Raw genomic sequence first — 12,948 nt, 5'->3', positions numbered from 1 at the left:
CCTTCCCGGTGGTCACCAGGATGCTGCACATCCTGGGAGGGCAAAGTTTTCAAGACGGATATTTTGTGGGGAAGAATTAATTTTGACAACTGTGATACAAATTTGCATCTTTGCTTATTCTGGCTACCTTTGAGAGCTTGGATGGGGATCAATGGTAAGATCATCTGCCTTCTAGCAGTTGTCACTAGTGACTGGAGAGATTTTGTCGCAAAATTTATTTCAAGATTTACATCTGTAGTTTCAGATTGGCACTTCATGTACAACTCAGTTGTGTAGAGATGTAAACCACACTCCTTTACTTTCCAGATGTCACATGTTCCTTTCTTCAAAATATGCATATTAGAAACTTTTGGACATTTTAATATTATTACATGAAGAGGTATTTACAGAGACTGTATGTTTATCATCCACTTGAAACTGTCCTATACTAAGGGCAACGCTAAATAACATTACAGTTACTTGTTAGGCAGTGTGAGACTGGGTGAATTTTACCTGAAGCTGCGAGAAGACAAATAGTACCCACTGTGTATTTGCAGGAAAAAAGTATCTCAGTATACAGCAATTCACATTATACAGACACAATTTCAATGCAATTAACTTCTGTAAATTGTGACAAAACAGAACACATTCAGTATTTCTCAGTCTTTAGAAGGCGAGTTACAAAATGCTAAATGTGATAGCAGAAATCAAGCATCCATGGAACATGCACAAAGACAAGGCAGATGTTTGGAATCACAGAACACCAAACGGGAAGGAAAAAGAGATTTTAGATAGAGATAGTTAAAAATATGCACTAGCTTAGAGGTAAAGGCATATTTCTCATCTGTAAGAAATTCAGTCCTCTACTTCAAGTTAGGCAGAAAGAGGACTTCCAGCTCCCCAGTGAGTATCGTAGTGGTCAGATTTTTTTTTTTTTTTTAGGTCTGTCTGAGCAGGAGGACAGAGCTCTTCCTGGCTCCCAAGCACGTGTGACATGTCCTCACTGATCAAGACAACAACTGGATGTGTCCCACCATCTGTGTCCTGTCTTGAGAAGAAACCCAGGCCTGTGACAGGGTAGAAATTGCTCCTGCATGACCTGGAGATTTGGTTTTTTGAGAATTTGGAACTACAGAAAGTAGTGGACCCTAACTCAAATACAGCCTCTGCCTCCCCTCACCCTTCCTCTTTTTAAATTAGCAGATTCCAGCAATCAAACAGCTTGAGAAGCCCAAGTTGACTGACATGCCTCATTGACAGGGTGAACAGGGTTTTGTCATTTTACACAACCTTACTCAGGACTTCTTGCTTACTGTGCCAGCATCTTGCCAGTCCCAGGTGTCATGTGCTGAGCTGGAGCTCCCAGTGCTCTGTGTATCGGACTGACTTCCCATGGGCAGCACAGTGTCTAACGCAGGCTCCCAGTCTTCAGCTGGGATTTCACTGGCGTAGCTGTGCGTGCAGCACAGCTCTGCAACATCCATTTTGTGTTGTCCATTGACGTGCAGCAAAGCCACTGAAGCCAGAAGACACTGCCTATGTACACCTACCACTACCCACCCTTTGGGCACACCGGCTGTGTGTGGGATTTCTGGATATTGCAAAACTTGGACAGAGTCAGTCTGATGTCCAGCATCACAGTCAAATGTTTCAAGTTCCCAAACTCCACATGTACCACCTTGCTGGGTGCAGAAAGAGTATGTGTTTGGTGAAGCCTTGGAGGGATAGTATTTGCAACCTAACACGAGAACTGCCATGCTTAAGACGCTCTGTGGGTTTAGCCTGTCACAGCTAAGATTTCAGTGCTGAAGCTGAAAACATTATGAAAGCAGATTAATAAATGATCTTCAGTTTTCAGAAAGCAACATCATTTACTTAAGCACATATTTTCATGTAGTCTTTAAGCTATTAAACTCATTCCAAGGCAGAGAGCCTTAAATCACAGACCTGTCTTTCACGATATGTATCATCACCATCAGGTAGTGCAGTGAATATGTACATAACATAAAGGTTTCATAACCCTTTAATCCCGTTACAAATTCACCAGTTGCTTAATCTGCTCCATCTGTAATGACTGCCGCCTCAGTAGCATTTTCGTATTTTTGGTCTCCCTAAGGAAAGCAGGTGCTGCTGGTACTAGGTGTTTTTGTCCACAAGAAATCATCCCAGACACCCTGTTTATGAAAGAAATATCTGGAACTGGGGGGTGAGGATTCAGCGGTGGAAGAAAACCTGGTCTTGTCTGAGCAATATGATCCAACAGTAAGGCTCCTGAACCCCGTCTTTCTAGAAAAGGTTGATTTCTCCTGCTCAGGGTAACAGGAGCCATGTTGTCCAGTACTTCTCTAGAACTTGGTAACAAGGAGTGAGATGGGGAAAGAATCTTTTTCTTTCCTATCACTGACTTACTATCTTCTGCAGCAGCAGGACTTAGACTAGCAGTTAACTGAGAATCGGAGCTGTAGTGATTTGCTCCTAGATTTCTTTTCTGGATAATACTGCTGAGGTTTGAAATAAAGCTGATTTGTCCCGAACTGGCATCCTTACCGATAGGAATGCCACTGGGGTTATGTTTCTCTTCAGCATAAGAAGTCTGCGAGTTTATCTCATCGTATGATAATTTCCTTGATCCAGTTTGATCAAAGGTTTTCAATAAAGGAGCAGTGTCTTTTATGTCAATACTTTGGTGCCTGGTGATGAATCTCTTTGATATGGCAAGGCCGTTGACTTTAAAAGACAGCTCTTCTTCTGGAGTAATATCCTGAAGTTCTTCTTGTAAAGATGTAATTTTATTCTGGTGAAACAGTGACGGAGAGCTCTTTATCCAAGGCTCAGACTGCAGCCGCGGCATTTGTGCCAGCTTGGACTCTGCTTTTGTTGAGCTGGATTTTGTCGTTGCTGAAACTGTTTGAGATGAGTTGTCCACGTTTCGTGGATGATCCAGCTCTTTAAAGCTGAAGAGTGCTTTCTGAGTTTCATTTGAACTTGAAAGTGGGGATGGAGACGTTTTGAGTTCTATTTCTGATGGGGAAGTGCAAGCAGTTGAGGAATGGCATTCCTCAAGGTCTGCAGGAGGCACATGTAGGTACTGCTTCGTTTTCTGCCTTCCCGACGGGGATTTGTCTGTTGTGATGATGATGACTTCTTTCCCTTGCGCCTTGCAGGCATTAAGAAGAACTTTCAGGGTTTCTTTGTCTTCAGAGTTTATTGCATACACAAGTGCAGAACAATTGGAGTGATCTTGCAGGCTTGGGTCAGCTCCGCTTTTCAGGAGCAGAGATACCACTTCAGGGCCTGCTTTTTCCAGACAAGCGTGCATCAAGGCTGTCTTTCCAGATTTGTCCTGTATATTCGGATCGGCCTTGTTTTCCAATAGGTATTTAACCATCTTTGCCTTGCTGACACTCTGGGAGTCCACGTGTTTCGTCCTACAAGCAATCATTAAAGGGGTTTCACCTCTGTCGTTGCTCTCATTGATGTAGGCGCCACCCTCTAGTAACAGTCTGGTGAGGCGAAGGCGGCTTTGATAGACGGCTCTTATAAGGGAATTCCCCTCTGCTGGCAGTGTTGGCAGTTCCACCGTTTCAGTCATCGCACTTGTCTCTCTCACACCTTCCTAGTGGCTGTGAAGAACACCTGGTTTTCAGAGAAAGCAAAGAGGCCCTCCAGAAGAAAAGAATATAAAAAGAAAAGTGAAAAAAAAAATGAGAAAAGAGAGAAAGAAATGAGAGAAATGAGAGAAACAAGACAAAGAAGAGAAAAGGAAAAAAAGGGAAAAAAGGAAAAAAGGAAAAAAGAAAAAAAGGAGGTTTACAGGAGCCAAATTGCTCCTGTAAATGCCTTTGTACTTTGTGGAAGGGGGGGGAGGGGAGGTATTCCCACCTCCTAGACTTCAAGAGATGCACTAAAAACTTAATACAATATTTGGATATAACATTTATAGATGCTTAAAGAATGGCTGTCACTTTGGTTTTTTTGACTGTTCTCGCTTTTGTCACACTGCCAAATAAGCTGCAAAAAAAGCTTAATTCTCCACACTCTAATGGCTTTATACTGACTACATCCAAGCGGCTGTACTACAGCCGTGCCACTCCTGATTTTCATCTGTGGAAGAAGTAAGAACTGAAATAATCCTGCAGCATTTTTTTTCATTTATGTGATATAGTGTCACATTCACTTACTCTTTTTCATAAAATAACGATGCTAAACATCTAGAAATTAATGAGGAAAAGAAAGTCTATGGTTCCTAAGAAAAGCAAGCATAGTAAAATATTTTTTATCTAGGATGAGACTGTTAAATGGCTGGAAAAGAAATATTAATGTATTTTATAAAAGTAATTACATTTGTGGAAGTACACTACCTTCCTTACGCAGCTCTGAAAACAAACTAGTCTGAGTGAAACAGCATAAACGAAGTGATGCACAGCCTGTCCCACTCATTGTGGGGATCAGTGGGCTGAGAGGAGTACTGTACCTGGGCAAACAGTATCAGTTCTAAAACAAAAGAAACATTTGATAGCATCAAAGAAAATCTAGAGGTTGCACACAAAAAAATAAGACCTTAATGTGGTATAAATAACAAAAGGTCTTGTATGAATGTATACCTGCACACATGCAACTAATACAGTTAAATTACTTTTATTTATGTCTTTTATGTACTTGCTTACCCATGTGTAGGGAAAATCTTTAGAGGGAAAAAAAAATCAATATTGAACAGCTGGCAGAGTAATAAATTCCAAGACAAGATGAGACATGGATATGAAAATTACATTTTTTTATTTACAGTATATTTCTAGACAAATAAAAATGTTTAATTAGTTTAACTACAAAAGAAATTAAGGGAGACTCATTTTCATTTACCATTGAAAGCACTAGTAATTTTCTGGTGAATAACTGAAAAGCAGTAATTTTGCTCTGTTTTTCTTTGATATTGGAGTTTTAATTCCAAAATCAAAGCATGGTATCAAAGCTGTTTGTTCCAAAAGTCCAACAAACAAACAAACAAAAGAAGGTCAGTTGAAATACACATGACATTTTTGTCATGGATTTCCCCCTGCCCCGTTTATTTCACCCCATAGCATCACGCTCTGCGGCTACAGGTACTTTTGCTAAGCAGTGACATTCGGTGGCTGACCAGTCACAACCAGAACAGTCAGCTAGGGGGATTCACACTTGCAATGTGTTAATTCTTTAACTGTTATTCAGTATAGTCATCGTTGGGTGACATGGTGTAATAATGGTCACACGTAGCACATCTTGGGGTAGATACCTTGCAATGTTTGGTACGTCAGGAAAAAAAACAAGAGACAAAGGCATGAGATGAACCAGTTCACCTTCAGTAGCATTTTCTTCTGGGCTTATGGCCCTCACAAAGACTGTTTGTTGTGTACATATGACTGCAGGCCTGTCCTGAGAAATTGAGGGGGGGCGAAAGAGGGCCAGAACTTCTCTGTCCATCCTCATGCCAGTAAACACCCCAGTTCTGATCACTGGTGAGAATGGGGACACCACTGTGGTCCTATCATCTTCTTTTCACCAGTTTTTTTTTTTCTTCCCCCCCTCTCTCTTGATAAAACGTTTTAAAAAAATAATTGCATTGAAATTAAGGATTCATTCCATTATACTGAAAGTACATAATTCAGTAGTGCCTATCTCGGCTTTCATTGATGTGCAAATCATTATTATGAAATGCATATTTTTGACAAGTAATATATTCAAGATTATTATCAAGTATTTTATAAAAGTATCCAATTAATTTGTGCATTTAGGTTTTCAGAAACAAACTAAAGAGAAATATCTCTTAGAGAGCACACACGCTGGAATTTTGCTTGTGTTCTCCCTTGTTATTTACTTACCTGGAAGTCATCAGTGATTTTACATTTCCTTCATATTTATCTAAAGCTCTTCTGATACTTAACTGCTTGCTTAGCTTAAGTGATGGCATACAGTACTTCTTATACAAGTCTTTTCATCTGTAGAAGTACCTTTTATGGCCAAAAGAACATTAAAGATTAAACAGAAAGATTAAAACGCCACTTGGAGTCATGCAACAGGTCAATGCTAAACATGAGACCGTTTTTCTGAAATCTGATACGATGCCTCCAATTGCTTAAATTCACTGTCTCCATAGACTTCACCAGGAATGTTAGTGTGTGTGAGGGCAGAAGAAGGCTAGTCTAAGCCATTAGTTAATGTCTGGAGTAGATCGTGTAGCCGGGATGTTGTATGGACCCGGCCTGGAGAAAACCCAAGATGTTTTTGTGCAGGCAGGTCAGCAGTTCCAGTGCGCCCGACATCTCACCAGGGCTTGTAGGTACTAATAAATCTCATTCCAGAAACCCAGCTGATCATTATATCCACTGGCTGGGAGTCTCGTGTCTCCAGAGCAGGCTGGCTAATCCCTGAAAGCAGGAGCACAGGCACCAGTGCTGATAAGGTCTAGCCTTGTTATTTATAGGCTGATCTACACTTTGCACTGCAAAGAAGAAGGGGGCAGCATGGAGGGAAAGTGGAGAAAGAAAGATAAAGCAGGGAATAAAAATCCACACATATTTGAGAATCAGATACATCACAGAATCATAGAATGGTTTGGGTTGGAAGGGACCTTACAGACCATCTGATTCCAACCCCCCTGCCATGAACAGGGGTATCTTCCACCAGCCCAGGTTGCTCCAAGCCCCATCCAGCCTGGCCTTGAACGCTGCCAGAGAGGGGGCAGCCACAGCTTCTCTGGGCAACCTATGCCAGTGCCTCACCACCCTCATGGTGAAGAATTTCTTCCTTATATCTCATCTAAACCCACCCTCTTTCAGCTTGGAGCCATTATCCCTTGTTCTGTCACTACATGCCCATACGATTACAAAGATATATATGCCTATGCCTGTATGATTAAACAGCAGTGTTACACGTTTGTAACTGGAACACTATAATGCAGAACACATTCCTGAATGCTGGATGAAGATAATCATGATTTCATCTGGGGAAATCTGTTAATTACAGGAGAATGTGCTTGTAGGCTGCGTCATCCTAAAATTGCCACTGTGGGAACAAAGTTCACCTGGACATTTTTAAGACCCACACTGACACTGGCTCCATAGAATTACATCTGCAGCATCTGGACTGGGTACAGCCTGCTCAAAAACACCCCACAGTTAGCTATTTTGAAAGACCACAGTTCAAGCAGATTCACTAGAAGAGTAATTTATTTAACAATTCATCACAGATTGATGCTGAACAGATTGGGATTATAAAACATTCCTAAACGTAATTAACTGTAATGTCAAAACCACCACATATGTTACTGGGATGTCAGGAGTGGCATGGCATGGCTGCTTTTCAGCTGTGGAGGTAAACTTGCGCCAAGATAGCAGTTTAAAGAATGAGGAACTATGCAACCAAGTGTGTGACACTGAATCATGAACTGGTCTTTCAGATTATTCACAAATTTCTGGTGTTCTTGCACAAACTATATTCCTGGAATACTCTTTCTGTCTACGAAGAGCTTAATTTTATTTTCAAAAAGCAATATTGTCCTGGAAAGTGCTCTGAGATGAAGTAGCACAAAGCATCTTACAATAAGAAAATCAGTTTTTGAAGCCGGTGACGATTTGTGTCCAAGAAGTACGATTTGTGCTGGGTCCTATCCTGAGGTCAGGCTAGCAAATGTGAGAGTGATAACCCAGAGTCCTATTCTGATACAGGTCCTGCTGCCATTGTAGTGGAAAAAGCCACTAAAATGTATAAGTTTTAGCACTTCTTCCTCCAACCCTTGCTTCCTGATTTGTAAATAGCATTTAATTACTAGGAGAAACTCTCACAGTGTTTTGTTACATCTAACAGTGGCAATAATCACAAAACTGAGGACAGAAAAGCTCACTGATGTTATAATGTATAAACGAACATAAACAACGTTTTCACTAAGTAAAGGAGTGCTATGAATCAATATTCCTGCAAGATATTCCTCACTTTCTCAATGTGAAAGCCGAAGTTCTGCCCTCTGTGTCTCGGCACTCTCAGTTACACAAACAAGCTTTCACAGTAGTATTTAGAGAGCCTAAAAATCATTCCAGTAAAATTAAGTCATGGATTCTCATCTCTATAAAAAAGATGTGCTTACACGCTTAAAGAGCATAAGCCTTTAAACATTTTTCATGATTCTTCATATCCACGTTAACCCTGTAGATTCTCTCAGTCAGCATAACAAGAACTTTGATTTCCTATGCTGTTGTAAACAGGTTGAAATTTATCACGAGAGTAACTTTTGACTAAAAAAGTATGATTCTAACACAGCCAAAACTTCCCCACCTTTCCCCAAAGGTGCCAGAATCAAGTCCAGTTTCGGAAACCTAGCCTGTGAAGTACACCTTTCCACAGCGAGGCGTCTGTCTCTTCAGCCTTGCTGTTTTCCAAGGTTAACTGCGGGACAGTCAGGACCTGCACGTTTCTCACCCATCTTCTCACTTAGAATCTCTTGTTCGTACTTCTGAGGAAAGTTTGAAGAGGTCCAGCCAGCCCATTAAGTGCTTTTTCCCGTCACAGCATTTATCATCTTTCAGAGTACTCCTTCTCTTTGGGAAGTGCTGCCTGTGGTAGTTAATTACTGCCGGAGAGTGGCTGGAGAACAGCGGAGAGCACTGGGAGAGGAAAGTTTTTACTGGGGGTCTACCTCAAGCTCAGCGTCGCTCAGTGCTGCTTCACAGCATCCCGACTTCTACCCTAACAGCTCTAACGTTTCTCCTGAGGGAGATGCGGAACAGACAAGGACAAGGAACTTCTCTACAGGGAAAATACAGAGAACACACCTGAAAAATATAAATGCGGGCTGGAAGAGTACGCACGTTAAAGGCTGTTCCCTTAAAATTCACCGAGGGGGAAGGGACCGGCGTTTGAACAGAGAAGAGCCTGAGAGAACCGCTCTGCCGGACAAACCTCCCGCCTACAGACCTTCAGCCACCGACCCGAACCCTTCCTCGGCGTCCTGGCCACCCTAACGCGCTGCGAAACCTTACAGAGACCGCGCTGTCCCCTTCGTGCGGGGAAAGGCGACGGCCAGGAGACACGGCAGCGGCCGGAGGTGTCGGCGGGAGGGTTTTTACCTGTCGCCGTCGGCAGCGTCTCCTCCTCCGGCATCGCGGCCCGCAGGGCGGGAAGGGACGCACCTGTAGCTCCTCGGGCAGCTCCGGGCGACGGGAGCGGTCTGGCTTCCCCGCCCCGAGCCGAGCCGAGCCGCCAGGCACACCGGCGGAGCCAGCTCAGCCTGTGCCGCCGCCCGCCGCCCTCCCCGCCGCCGCACCCTCGGCCGATCCGCCCTGAGGGAGACGGCGAGGAGGGAGGAGCGGGCTCGCCGGCAGCCCCCGTTCCGCCCCGAGCAGCGCTGAGGACAGGCGAGGCGCGGCGCGGAGCGGCCGCCGCCCGGAGCTTACCTGCAAGGCAGGGCAGGGCGGGGCCGGGCCGGGCCGGGCCGGGCCTCCCCGCTGGAGCTGAGCGCAAGCGGCACCACCGGCACCGTCCGCGCCTCCACCGGCCCGCGGGGGCGGAGCGGACAGCGCCAGGGCGTCCCCACAGCGACCGTGGCCGGCGGCGGGCGGGAGAGGAGCGGGGCGGGGCTGGGCGGCCGCCACATGCGCTTCCCGCTCACCCCCTCTCACGCCCGCCCCTCCGCCAGCCGCCACACCCCCTCACCGCCCTCAGTCCCTCAGACACCCCGCTCAGTCCCTCACGCTCCCTTCAGTCCCTCACACATGCCCTCAACCCCCTTAGTCCTTCTTAACCCCCCCAGTCCTTCACACCCTCCTTCACACCCCCCTCAGTCCCTCACACACCCCACTCACACACTCCTTCTGCCTCCCCTCACACTCCCTATCACCCCCTGCACACCCACTCAGCCCCTCACACACCCCCAAATCCACACTCTCACCCCCTCAAACCCACCCCTCCTCACACCCGCACACCACATACCCTTACATACCTTTGCGTCACCCAGCACCTCACTCTTTCCCAACCTCCCCATCACACTCACACCCACATCCACTCACACCCCTCGCATCCTCCCACAGCTTCACACCCACACACCCTTGCACATCCTCACACCCACACCCCATCACCTCCAACCTCCTTGATCCCCCCCATCCCTACAGCCTCACACAACCCCACGCCCATGCCCTTTCCCCTCTCATACCCCCATACCCCCACACCTATACACGCCCCTGCCCCACGGCACCTCCAGTTGTTTCCCTCCTGGTGAAGAGTGGCCATCACCCCTCACACCAAAGACAACACCGAGGTGCATTTGGTTGTACTTACTCATTTCCTTTACATGTAGTGAATGGTAGGAACAACCCCCCTAACACCCTTCTTCACCAGCTCACTGGTTCCTGCCACCCAGGGGTATGAATTTAACGGCATTAACAGGAATTAGAGGAAGGTGATCCCAAAGAGGTGATTCCTCCAGGGGTACTCCAGTTGTACTCTGCAGTAATCCCCAGCTGCGCTGGATGGCAAAACTGGCAAAAGGCAAAAAAAGGATTTGGCTCCTACCTGCTTGCAGGAGGACCCAGAGGTCCTGGTTCTCTCACAAGGCTTCTTTGTCACTGAACAATTCTAAATCCATCCGGCTGTTTAATTTTTTTATTATGAGGGGTTTTTTTCTGCAGGAGTACTCGTGGACCCTGTTGGAGATGAAGGCCCTCGTGTCGATATGGGATTACGTGACATCATGGATTGCGTCTCTGCTGTTTGCTCCATGCAAGGTCAAAGCCTGCCAGGAAAGGTATTTTATTCCTTCTTGACACTTGACATTGCCCACCAACAAATGAACCTGGCGGCATGGAAGCTTCAGTTCCTCAATTTTCTTGCGTGGCAGGCACATGAAAAGTTTATCTGCAACACTGCTCTAATACAACATCGCTTTATACGGATTTGTTTCCCAAGAAGTAGGTTGTGTTATATTTTCCAGAGAGGCTTGGAATGAGCCTCAGCACCCAACAAGCTTCAGTAAGAAGAATTAATTCCAGTGAAGCCATGGTGTAGGCTCTTGACCGTAAGATTAGAAAAAAACTGCAAAATAAAAAAATTCCTGTCAAATACTAGAAGCAACCTCATCTCATAGCTGCCACGTAGTATTTCTCCGAGGTTATCTTAGCTCCTTGGGTCCCATTTTTCTAAGCCCATTGTCTCATAGGACTTCCGTTCATACTGGGGGCTTTCAGGTTACTATAAATTCCTACGAAATTTCAAAGTATGATGAAAGAACCTTCTTGATTTTCAGGCAAGTTTAGGACACCTCCACCGAATCACAGAACAGTTGAGGTTAGAAGTGACCTCTGCAGGTCATCTTGTCTGATCCTCCTGATGACCCAGGGTCACCTAGAGCCACCCACTTGCTCATGACCACGTCCAGACATTCTTTTAATGTCTCCAAGGATGGAGACTCCACAACCTGTCTGGGCAACGTGTGCCAGCGCTTGGTCACCTTCACAGAGGAAAAAGCATTTCCTGAAGTTCAGAGGGAATCTTTTGTTTCAGTCTGTGCCTGTTGCCTCTTGTCCTGTCACAGCACTACAGAAAAAGCCTGGCTCTGACTTATTTTCACTCTTCTTTCAGATACTTGTATACATTGGTAAGCAGTCCCTGAGCCTTCTCTTCTCCAGGCTAACCAGTAGCAGCTCTCTCAGCCTCCCCTCATATGAGTGATGCTCCCGTCCCTTCATCATCTTCATGGACCTTTGTTGGACTCTCTCCAGTATGTCTCCCAAGTAGCAAGGAGCCCATAGCTGGGCACGGTACTCCAGGTGTGGCCTCACCAGGGCTGTGCAGAGGGGAAGGGTCACCTCCCTTGACCTGCTGGCAATACTTTGCCGAGTGCAGCCCAGGCTATTGTTAGCCTTCTTTGTGGCAAGGACACATTGCTGGCTCACGTTCAGCTTTGTGTCCACCAGGACACCCAGGTCCTTTTCTACAAAGCTGCTTTCCAGCTGGGTGGCCCCAGCATGTCTTGGTGCCTGGGGTTGTTCCTCCTCAGATGCAGGACTTGGCGCTTCCCCTTGTTGAACTCTTGAGGTTCCTGCTAGACGATTCTCCAGCCTGTACCAGTCTCTCTGGATGGCCGCAAGACCTGCTGGTGTTCAGCCACTCCTTCCAGTTTTGTGTCATCTGCAGACTTCCTGAGGGTATGCTCTGCCCCATCCAAATCATTAAGCCCGTACATCAACAACTTCTCTGTGAGGATCTTCTGGGGGACAGTGTCAAAGGCCCTGCTGAAGTCCCAGTAGACAACATCCACTGCTCTCCCCTCCTCTAACAGGCCAGTCATCTCATTGTAGAAGGTTGTCAGGTTGCTCGAGCACAACCTCCCCTTGGTGAAACCAAGCTGGCTACTTCCGATCACCTTGTTGTGCTGTAGTCTCATCTGGCTGCTTGGCACCTCTGATGATGCCTACGGAGTATCCTTGAGCACATCTGTGAATGACAGGAGCTCCTGCTGACATCCCTGATATTCCAAGTATATTTTCTTGGAGTGCTGGTTCCCACAATAGCACGCTGTAACAGTTCTACATTTTGCAGAAGTTTTGACTGCCTTTTGTCGTGCTAACTTTTGGGGTGGCTATGTGTGGACGATACAACAGATGGAGATGAGACCTGCAGCAACCGTCTCGTCTCCCTCGCAAACACCGTTAATTGCGGGGGCTGTAGTGCTGTTATTGTGCAAGGTCCTGTACTCGTCGATTAAAATAGGCAGCTGCTGCCTCAAAGATGTTGTCTTGGCATATAATAAAACACAACAGGTGAATGCAGCGAACAAATAGCTGGGGTGAGGGCAAAGTAACAGCGGAACAATCCATCATGCTCAGTATAATAAGTAGCAGCCACAGGGCACCAGCATCCTTGATGCTATGAAGGGCTTTTTTAGACATCACAGGAGAGAGACGTTTCCAGGACGAATGCGAAGGAGATTTCTGCCATTCGACTTCT

At 45.8% G+C, this 12,948-nt stretch overlaps 1 protein-coding gene across 1 annotated transcript; it reads right to left on the bottom strand.

Moving 5' to 3' along the window:
• Window positions 1-2,011: 2,011 nt before the first annotated feature.
• ANKRD34B (ankyrin repeat domain 34B) lies at window positions 2,012-9,470 on the bottom strand. Its single transcript, XM_075446840.1, has 2 exons — window positions 9,402-9,470; window positions 2,012-3,615 (listed from the first exon to the last, which is right to left on the bottom strand). The coding sequence occupies exon 2, from the start codon at window positions 3,569-3,571 to the stop codon at window positions 2,012-2,014; it is 1,560 nt and encodes a 519-aa protein (XP_075302955.1). The 5' UTR covers window positions 3,572-3,615; window positions 9,402-9,470.
• Window positions 9,471-12,948: the final 3,478 nt, after the last annotated feature.

This window comes from Opisthocomus hoazin, chromosome Z (genome assembly GCF_030867145.1).
Source record: "Opisthocomus hoazin isolate bOpiHoa1 chromosome Z, bOpiHoa1.hap1, whole genome shotgun sequence".
Taxonomy (NCBI): Eukaryota; Metazoa; Chordata; class Aves; order Opisthocomiformes; family Opisthocomidae; genus Opisthocomus; species Opisthocomus hoazin.
This window is presented reverse-complemented; position numbering and strand designations above follow the sequence as displayed.